This window comes from Procambarus clarkii, chromosome 66 (genome assembly GCF_040958095.1).
Source record: "Procambarus clarkii isolate CNS0578487 chromosome 66, FALCON_Pclarkii_2.0, whole genome shotgun sequence".
Lineage (NCBI taxonomy): Eukaryota > Metazoa > Arthropoda > Malacostraca > Decapoda > Cambaridae > Procambarus > Procambarus clarkii.
Genome location: NC_091215.1, coordinates 4,402,356 through 4,413,413, shown reverse-complemented (window position 1 = coordinate 4,413,413; position 11,058 = coordinate 4,402,356). Strand labels below are relative to the sequence as shown.

At 37.8% G+C, this 11,058-nt stretch overlaps 1 protein-coding gene across 1 annotated transcript in view; it reads left to right on the top strand.

Moving 5' to 3' along the window:
- LOC138355094 (sulfotransferase 1A1-like) overlaps window positions 1-10,481 on the top strand; it is a 44,185-nt gene extending 33,704 nt beyond the window's left edge. Inside the window, exon 5 of the mRNA XM_069309790.1 lies at window positions 9,809-10,481. Coding sequence (XP_069165891.1) covers window positions 9,809-9,835 — 27 coding nt within the window. The 3' untranslated portion in view covers window positions 9,836-10,481. The remainder of the gene's footprint in view (window positions 1-9,808) is intronic.
- Window positions 10,482-11,058: the final 577 nt, after the last annotated feature.

Here is an 11,058-nt window from a genome sequence, read left to right as displayed (position 1 = left end):
GCAGTACCTGTTGGGAGTCAGCACGGTGAAGATGCGTTACCACGAAGGCGACGGAGGAACCTGTGTGTGTGTGTGGGAACTAGTCGTCGACAGAGCAGACGCCAGAACCAGGAACCTCAACATCCCTCAATAGAGGACGAGTCAGCTTCGTAGTTGGAGTGAAATAAGGTAGATAATTGTCCCTCCCTTACCCCTTTTGAGCTAGGCGATTTAGAGTATTTTATATGTTGGGAATATTTCCACTCATCATTTTATTGTCTAAGTGACAGGACGTTAGGCTAGGAGCCAAAAACTCATTTAGGCATGAGTTGGTGTGGGTGATCATTAAGGCGGGGATGTTAGTGATCCTGGAAGGGTAGTTGGTGTGCAAGGAGCCACCAACGTACTCTGAAACGTCCAGCTGATCGCCTTGCTAGAGGCGTGGGAAAATCACGACATTCTAACAGCTAGAGCCGTCAGCTGATCGTGCTGCCAGAGGCGCGAGGTGTGTGCCCCCGCTGGAGGAGTGGACCCAGTCAGCTGACCGTGTTGCCGCCAGCAGATGATTCCAAACATAGACATTTCTTTATGCCATTTATATATGCATATATGTTTTTCTTCAGTAAACTTTTAAACTAACTGAGGAGTTTAAGTGAGCCTCCATTCTCTAGGGCTATATATATATATATATTATATATTTATGAGACCATTAGTGACACCTTGCACTGCATGTGTCATTGCATCCTTAGCCAAGATAATTAATGAGGCCACTGACATGTTGCTGGGACACGAGTATAAACACCCAGCTGGCGACCTCAGGACAGACCAGATAAAGCAAGAGAAAATGTTCCAGTGTCAGGACAGGCAGGTTTAAGTAAGTTATAAGAAGCTTGAACCTCCCCACTCGCTAGGGGTGTATAAGGCCAGCCCTTAGTTGACTGGGGGAGCCCAAGGGCAAGCAGTGGCGCCCGGTACTGAGGGGCTAAGACCCGTGGGACGACCCCAACCACAGGTTGAAAGGGAGTGAACTCTGACACAGGACAAGGGCAAACACATGTTAACTATACACATTTAATAAACAAAGAACACGTAAAGTACACTACATAAAAGAAACAAAAATATTGACATAAAACACTCTTAAGCTACTACAATCTGGTTGCGATCCAATACCCTATCTTGGCTTCACCAGCTGTCCATATCAAGTGGTTGCCCAACTCCTGGCTAGCCACTAATTACCCCCTCACCAAGTGGGGTTCACTCTTTTCATAATAATACTATACAATCAGCCCTAACATATATATAACTCAGCCTATGGCTGTAACAATAGAGACATCTGCATAGAAATTCCTCAACCCAAACAAATGGTCAATCTCCCACTGCGTCTTGCACGCCAATGACATTCAAGCACTCTCCTAATACATTATGAGTAGTCACCATGAACCTCTGCTCCGCATCTAGAGGCTCACTACTCTGTATATTTCTAGGTTCTCCCAGAATTGTCTGTGAGGATCTTCTGCAGCCCTCCCAGACTGCTACACAATGAAGTTTTGCAGGCGATGAGTCACAATAACGTGGCTAAAGTATGATGACCAGACCACACACTAGAATGTGACGGGATGTCGACGTTTCGGTCCGTCCTGGACCATTCTCAAGTCGATATAGACAATCGACTTGAGAATGGTCCAGGACGGACCGAAACGTCGTCGTCCCTTCACATTCTAGTGTGTGGTCTGGTCGTCAATGAAGTTTTCCTCGAACACCAGTGATTCTCCACCACTGATTCCACAGAAGCACGTGAAACTTCACTTCACTGCTCCTCGTCACAGATTGAGGTCCACTCTTCACTATGGGGGGCTCTGCTCTTCCACAGAGTTCGGCATTCACTTCTACAGCCTTGAAGTTCTATCCGTTAACTTCTCCACTGACCTCCACGTTCCATCAACTTCTCCTCCAACAAACCTGCAATTTTCATTGACATGCCAATTAAAATGTTTCCCTTCTTAAGCATAACTAAATGTATTTACACACAATAATTCTCCTTCACTCGACATCTCTTTAAACTCTCACACGTCGCGAAGGGAACTCCCCCGTTTGGGTGATTCCATGCTCTACCCTCGCTAGCAGCCACCGCCGCCTTCCTCAGTCAGCCACTGGCCTCCAGAGAGAGTGGATATGTCACTGCCTCCTCCAGCTGGTTGCCTCATCTTTACTCTCTTATTTAAGCTTACTGCCTTAATAAAATATACGTATAAACACTTGCCACGATTGCTGGGCACACGATCAACTGCAGGCAATCACTAACAACTGGTTAAGCAGCCTTACCACAGAATTTTATCTGGCGCAGGGCAGGTTCAGGTCCCGGTCTCCGACATTGGCGATCTCCATCGCCCACAAAATCGCTAGTAAACTGCTTCACCAGCCTCTCCTGGTCCTGACTCGAGCACTAAGTTGTTCCCAGACTTCATACACGAGCGCCTGACTGGTCCCCTCCTCTTGACGGAGTACAAAATTAGAGGTTCATCCATTACTGTCAGGAACACAAAGACAATGCAACCTTCTCTCACGACTTCTGTTGCTCGAGTGAGGTCAAGTTGTCTGCAGTGAGTCTCATACTTTGCCAACAAACTCGACATCTCATGTGAAGTCATTTATTTACATATGTATTCTCTGCCTATGCTTTTAAACTCTTCATTAACCCTAGCCAAGTATTTAATATATAATCACATGTCTATATTTTCTTTGACCTCTCAGTTGGTCTGGTTTGCTGAATAACTCTCACAGGGTAGACTCATTTTTCAGGCTACCTGGAGTCATAACAATATTTACACACTATAATGATGATATTAATATAAAACGCGAAAAATATAATTTTTCTGACATAATCTCTGCATGAACCGTCTCAAAGATATAGTTTTTGTGTTGGAATCAAAAAAAGATGTAAACTCTGAATTTCTAATAATATATACAATCTTTATTTGTGAATCTCGAATCTCTAAATAATAAAGCAATATATCTGAGAGCATGTAGGCTTCGGTGTGCCATGAGTGAAGAGACATGTAAGTATATAGTAGTTACGTATAAATAACAATCAGTATCAATATTGGTTTTTATTATTTTATATTTATATATTTATTTATTTATTTATTTGCAAGAAAGTACAATGCAGTTGTGGGATTACATGAATTGGATTTTTTACATTCTTGTAACGTCACTAAAACGCATAACATTTCGGGCAGAGTACATAATAATAATAATAATAATAATAATTTTTGTTTACAGAAGGTACAATGGGTTTGTGAGATTACATAAAATTGGTATTTTTACATTTCTGTAACGCCACTAACACGAATAGCGTTTTGGGCAGGTCCTTAATGAACAGATTTTGTTTGATTCTGGGGAAATTAAAGAGATATTTATTTCTGGTGTGGTGCTCATGTGTTCTATTACACTTATCAACGAAAAGTTTCAGATGAAGATTAGCATTTAGGAACAAGGTTTTGTATATGTAAATCGCACCTGAGAATGTGTGGAGTGAGTGTATGTTTAGCATGTCATGGGACTTCAACAGATGGGCTGTGTGTTGTCTGAAGACTGAGTCTGTTATAGTTCTGATAGCAGATATTTGCTGAGTGATGATGGGCCTGAGGTAATTTGCAGGGGTTGAACCCCATGCACAGATTCCGTATGTAGGATAGGGGGAGGATAGATTAGCGAGTAGTATAATGATGGGGATGCAAAGAGGAGAACATATCATCTGATTTTATAGAGTGTACCGACCGTTTTTCTAAATTGTTTTGGCTGTGTGTTGTATGTGGATGTAGAAGTTCAGTCTTTTGTCTATGTATAAGCCAAGGAACAGTCGCTCAGTTTTATTGCTGATATTACAATGTTAATTTTAAGTTGAATTTGATTTGATGATTTACTTCCAATTAAAATGCAGTAGGTTTTTTCTATGTTTAGTGTGAGTTTGTTGGTTGACATCCATGAATGACTTTTTTAATTCATTATTTACAATATTATTTAGTGTGTGGGGGGGTTGGAGTCAGAATAAATGACGGTAGTATCGTCAGCAAATAGTGTATGCTTAAGAATGTTAGAAACATTTGGCAAATCATTGATGTATACATTAAATATATATATATATATATATATATATATATATATATATATATATATATATATATATATATATATATATATATATATATATATATATATATATATATATATATATTTGTCCATAACCTTTAATCACCTTTTTGCAATATTATTTTTGTATCAACCCATGTATATCTTGTAACCATCAAATGCATAATAAAGCACAAAAAATAAAAAAGGAAGGGGGTGGTAGGAGAAAAGCACACAGAAACTGTATTGGAGGAGATCTAAACATTCCCTCTAATGCGTTAAGCGTGGTTTCCTCCGAGGCTATGGGTCCCCCTTCTTCCAGCTAGAGGTGGTACTCCCTTCCCTATATTTTATATATATATATATATATATATATATATATATATATATATATATATATATATATATATATATATATATATATATGTCGTACCTAGTAGCCAGAACACACTTCTCAGCCTACTATGCAAGGCCCGATTTGCCTAATAAGCCAAGTTTTCACGAATTAATTGTTTTTCGACTACCTAACCTACCTAACCTAACCTAACCTAACCTAACTTTTTCGGCTACATAACCCAACCTAACCTATAGAGATAGGTTAGGTTAGGTTAGGTTCGGTCATATATTTACGTTAATTTTAACTCCAATGAAAAAAAATTGACCTCATACATAATGAAATGGGTAGCTTTATCATTTCATAGGAAAAAATTTAGAGAAAATATATTAATTCAGGAAAACTTGGCTTATTAGGCAAATCGGGTCTTGCATAGTTGGCTGAGAAGTGCGTTCTGGCTACTAGGTACGACATATATATATATATATATATATATGCGGAAAATCCACAGAGAAATATGAAATGAGGTGAACGTTTCGGCTTTGTTAAAGCCTTTGTCAACACCACACTGACTAAGGAGAAGGGAGAAGGGGGAGGATATATAGGCCGACACCTGACCAACCCATCCCTAGGGTTGGTCAGGTGTAATTAACCAAAAACAGGTATAGCTTAGCTTTAGAATGGTCAAAGAGGATTAAGCGGTCAGAGAATAAGGAATAAAGATTAAAGAAAAGCCTCATGAACACACAATATATGAATATACAATTATAATGAGACATTGTAAGCCTCTCTATCAGAGTTGTTTCTTAAATTGTTGTGCAATATTATAACTTAAAAATGGATCAAGTTTGTACATTCCAGTACTAACATTAAGAAGATTTGGACACTGACTGATTAGAGCAGACTCAATCAAATTCCTTTCCACGAAATCCCCACAATTGGTAATGCTTTTTGCCCCATTCCAGTTAATATTGTGATCGCATAAACTCGTATGTAGATACAATGCATTAGACGTTTGGGCAGTTCTAATACTATAAGCATGTTGTGACAACCGCAATTGTAAGGACTTTCCTGTTTGTCCAAGGTACACAGAATCACAATCATTGCAGGGAATCGAATACACACAACCTGCTGTATCAGGTGAGTTTTTTATTAAATTGGATTTGATCGTACTATTAGTGAACACCAAATTTATATTAAGTTTCTTAAAAATCAGAGACAATTTTTCAAGTCCACTCGCATAAGGTACCACCAATGAGTTAATAATTTTTGGTTTCGCCTTAGGGACGTGATTATAAAACGTACGCTTGGCTTGTACAAACGAGAAATCCAAAAACCTCTTAGGATATTGTAAACTCTTCCCAATTTCATATATTTTAGCAATCTCTTCATAAAAAAACTCAGGGCTGCAAATCCTCAAAGCTCGTAGAAACATTCCTGAAAATACTGCCTGTTTAACTTTACTATGATGATTCGAATAAAAATGAACATACGACCCCACGTTGGTAGGTTTCCTATACACATTCAATTTGAACTTTCTAGTGACTCTATGAATCATAATGTCCAAAAACGGAAGAGTACCATTCTCCTCAGTCTCACAAGTGAATTTTATTGAAGGTACCGAAGAATTAAGTTCATTAAGAAAAACTATCTGGTCTTTGTTGCACGGCCATAAGCACAAAATATCATCAACATACCTAAACCAAACTACATTAGCCGGGATAATCCTGGATAAGATTTTTGTTTCAAAGAATTCCATATACAAATTGGTTAAAACTGGGGACAGGGGATTGCCCATCGCCATACCAAATGTTTGTTTGAAAATTTTTCCATTAAAACTAAAATAATTGTCTTTTATACACAATTTAATAAGTTCCAATACTTTATTGGTCTGCAAGCTCAAATTATATTTAGGCAGTTCCTCACGTAGAAATTCTAACAGATCATCAACAGGAACTTTAGTGAATAAAGAGGTCACATCGAAACTTATAAGTTTAAAATCAAAATTTAAATTCAGTGTGGATAGCTTATTAACTAAGTCCACATTGTTTGTCAAGTGTGAGTTGGAAATAGTACCAACTATAGGGGACAAAACTTTGACTAACCACTTAGAGAGTTTATAAGCCGCCGAACCAATTGAACTAATAATCGGCCTTGCCGGATTATATGGCTTATGAGTTTTTATAAGACCATACATGTAAGGAAGAGAGGGGGATCGACTTGTTAGCCTAGATATCAACTCTTTATCGCCTTTACACACAGTTTTCAGAGTTTTGTTAAAATGTGCAATCACTTTTTCAGTAGGACCTCTGTTAACCAATAGAAGTTAGTTATCCCTGTCTTCCAAGACAGTTAGTTATCCCTGTCTTCCAAGACAGGGATAACTAACTTATATATATATATATATATCATAGGAAGGGAGTACCACCTCTAGCTGGAAGAAGGGGGACCCATAGCCTCGGAGGAAACCACGCATAACGCATTAGAGGGAATGTTTAGATCCCCTCCAATACAGTTTCTGTGTGCTTTTCTCCTACCACCCCCTTCCTTGAATATTTTTTGTGCTTTATTATGCATTTGATGGTTACAAGATATACATGGATTGATACAAAAATAATAATGCAAAAAGGTGCTTAAAGGTTATGGATCTCTTGAAGAACACAACAATGGGAAACATTGATGAATGTCACAGACGGGTTCGATCATTGTTGCAAGTCAAACACTTCTTCGAATTCCTCTGAAGTTGGACTAGTGCCCAAGACGCAACAGGCATTTCCCCTCTGAATCGCAACACTGAGGCGCTGGAACAAGAAACTTTTTGCTCTCTGGTCTTTTGTAGCGCTGATCAATTTGTCCCCCAATTCCTTCAGGAACTTCAATGCACATTTTCCCCACGAACCGAGGGTCTCCGAGCCGATCGGAACAAAGCTGTAGCAGTGTGCTAGACCTCTGTATTTAATAATTTTCTTATATATATATATATATATATATATATATATATATATATATATATATATATATATATATATATATATATATATATATGTGAGGTGAAACATAGAGGCTGCAGAAGGCTTATTGGCCCCATACGAGGCATCTCCTATCTAAACACAAAGATTAATCCAGTGTAATTGGCCTGTTATGTTGGACATTGTCTTCTGTGTTGGCATCGATATGTTCTTGTCTTGTCCTTACTCTCATGGTGGGTAGAGTAAATAGTTCCGTGATTTGGGTGTTCATGGTAGGTCGCTCTATTCTTATGTGAATTGCCTCAAGAATTTGTAATCTTCTTACATCTTGGGTTTTGTCTATTATGCAGGTATTCTTGTTCAACATTTCTCTTGTTAGAGTAATGTCATGGCAAAAAATATATATATATATATATATATATATATATATATATATATATATATATATATATATATATATATATATATATAAACAAAAATGGAAATGTTCGTTACTTCAAAATCGCCAATCTCCGAAAGTTCTTCACCGATTGCTTTGAAATTTTCACACAACATTCCATTCGTATCCGAGCAGGTTTATATATACAACCTATATATATGTCACGTCTGTGACGGTAAAAAAAAACATGCTTTTTCTGAAAAACTGTGTTTTTCATGTGAGGGAAATCTTCAAAACCTCTTTGCCGATTGCTTTGAAATTCAAATAGGCGCGTCTTTTTATATATCTACTATATACATGTTTCACCTGTGACAGGAAAAAACATGTTTTTTTTTTTTTTAAACAGCGCCATCTGTTGGAAGTAAGAGCAACACACGCTGTAATCTCTGAAAGATCTTCACCAATTGCTTTGAAATTTTGAAACACCGTTGCATTCGAATAGGCGCATCTTTTTATATACCTACTATATAGATGCCACCCCTGTGACAGGTAACAAATGCGTTTTTGAAAAACAGCGCCATCTGTTGCACATAATGGCAACATGCACGCTATACTAAATATGTCACAAATTCCATTTCAATGTTTCCGATTGCATTGATAAATTTTATTTTCATAGATTTCGATTTATTTTATTTTTTATTGAATTATTTTGTGTGACATTGTGTTGGAATTGAGCTGTGTTGTTTACCATACCGTTCATTTCGTAAGTATAACTATAGATGCCACACCTGTGGCAGGTAAAACTATGCTTTTCTTGAAAAACAGCGTCATCTGTTGCATGTAAGTGCAACACACATGCTGTACTAGATATGTTACAATTCTATTTCAATGTTTCTGATTCCATTGATATATTGAATTTTCAAAGATTTTTATTCATTTTCATTTTGATTTAATTATTTTGTGTGAATTGCGTAGGAATTGAGCTGCGTTGTTTACCATATCATTCATTTCTTGAGTATAGTTTATTTTTATATTTTTATATATTTTTTGTTATTTTCATTTCATTTTTTAACTGTTTTTCTTATATTTCAGTGATGGGAACATCAGATCACTTGATGTTCCAAATTTTCTGATGGGAGCATCAGACCATTTAGGAAGGCATCCGACGAGGGAGTGGGGAATGGTTGGGAGGCCGAGGAGACGGGTGAGGGGGGATTGGTGGGGAGGACTGGGGGACAGGGATGGTTGCTGTGGCTCAGCAACACAGATGCGTTGCTGAGCCACAGCAACGCGTGGCCGGGTACTGCTAATAATCTATATAAATAAAAATGGAAATGTTTGTTTGTTCAAAATCGATAATCTCCAAAAGTTCTTCACCGATTGCTTTGAAATTTTCACACACAGTTCCATTCGCATCCGAGCAGGTTTTTATATACATACTGTATAGATGTCACGTCTGTGACGGGAAAGAACTTTTTTTTTTTAAACTGTGTTTTTCATGTGAAGGAAATCGTCGAAATCTCTTTACCAATTGTTTAGAAATTTTGACATAACGTTGCATTCGAACAGACAAGTGTTTTTATATACCTACTATTTAGATGCCACACCTGTGACAGGTAAAAACATGCTCTTTTGGAAAAACAGCGCCATCTGTTGCACGTAAGAGCAACACACACAATTTAAAATACGTTACAATTTCATTTCAGTGTTTCCGATTGCATTGATAAATTGATTTTTCATAGTGTTTGATTTATTTTCATTTTGTTTTAATTATTTTGTGTGACATTGCCTTGGAATTGAGCTGCGTTGTTTACCATAGTGTTCATTTCGTGGGTATAGTATATTTGTTTCATTTTTCATTGTTTTTCATTTCGTGTTCTTAACTGTTCTTATTTTTCAGTGCAATTGGTGGTGAAATTGAGCTGTGTCGATTGATCAGCATTTAAATTGAAATATTTTGTTATTATTTTTTTGTTTTGTTTTGAAAACAAGAAAATGGAAAATACGTTTATTTCACAGCTGCAAATGTGCAACAAACAGCTATGAATCCACCGGTTACAACGGTTACTGCTTTCCTCACGTTATGTCAAAATGACGCATTTGCAAAAACCCTGCTGTATTCGGAAGTGCCTACGTATTACACGTGGAATGCCAGTAGAAAATCATTTGAACGACGCAAACAAGGAGAGCGAGTCGACGGACAACTTGGCATATTCAAATAAACTACGATAGGCAGACATCCACTGTGCATCCCAATCAAGATTAATGCTTTTTTCTTCGCATGCTGATGGTAAATGTGCCTGGATCAACGTCTTCCAGCAATTGAGACTTGTCAACATCGTAACACATGTCACTTCCCGTAGTGCATGACTTGCTTGGTATTAATTGGAGAACGACCGACACTGGGATGAATGCATTAATGACGCGTCTAACACGTCACATCCAAATCAAAATCATGCATTGTTTGCAATCATATTGACCGCCTGGTCTCCGTCTCCAACAAAGTTATGAGAGAAATATAAATTGCACATGGCTGAAGATATTGTACGTCGAATACACAAGGAAAATTCAAATATGAATATGGATTTCACAGCAGAAATCTACAACGAAGCGTTGATAATCACTGAAGATTTGTGCTTAGAAATCGCAAAGTTCTCAATCAATTGGAAATGCCATCACTGAATCGATCTGCTGCAGCTTCGTTCGATGTAGAGTTGCGTCGTGAAGAAAGTAACAACACGGGTGATCAGTTGTCGTATGTGCAATCAAATATTCCTAATCTAACGCTCAAGTGAAAAAGCATTTACAATCAAATAAATAAAACTATCAATAACGGGCTTGAGAAATTTTCTTAGATGCGCCAGGAAGAACTGGTAAAACCTTTTTAATTAGACTGATTCTGGCAGCATTTCGAGCCCAAAATGGCATAGTCTTAGCTCTTGCATCGTCCGGAATAGCTGCGACATTGCTACCAAGTGGAAGAACTGCTACCTCGGCTTTGAAATTGCCATTGAACATACAATTCATTGAAACTCCCACGTGCAACATTTCCAAAGCATCCGGCACACGAACTTAACAATATTATTCAGTCTAACATTCAAAGCGAGGCAGTCACATACAAGTTCGTTGACACTGTTGAGGAAGCAGATGAAGCGTTTATTTATCCAACAGAATTTTTGAATTCACTCGATCTGCCAGGGATACCATCACACGTATGTCAATTGAAAATCGGCGTGCCAATTATCATGATCAACCAGCCAAAACTTTGC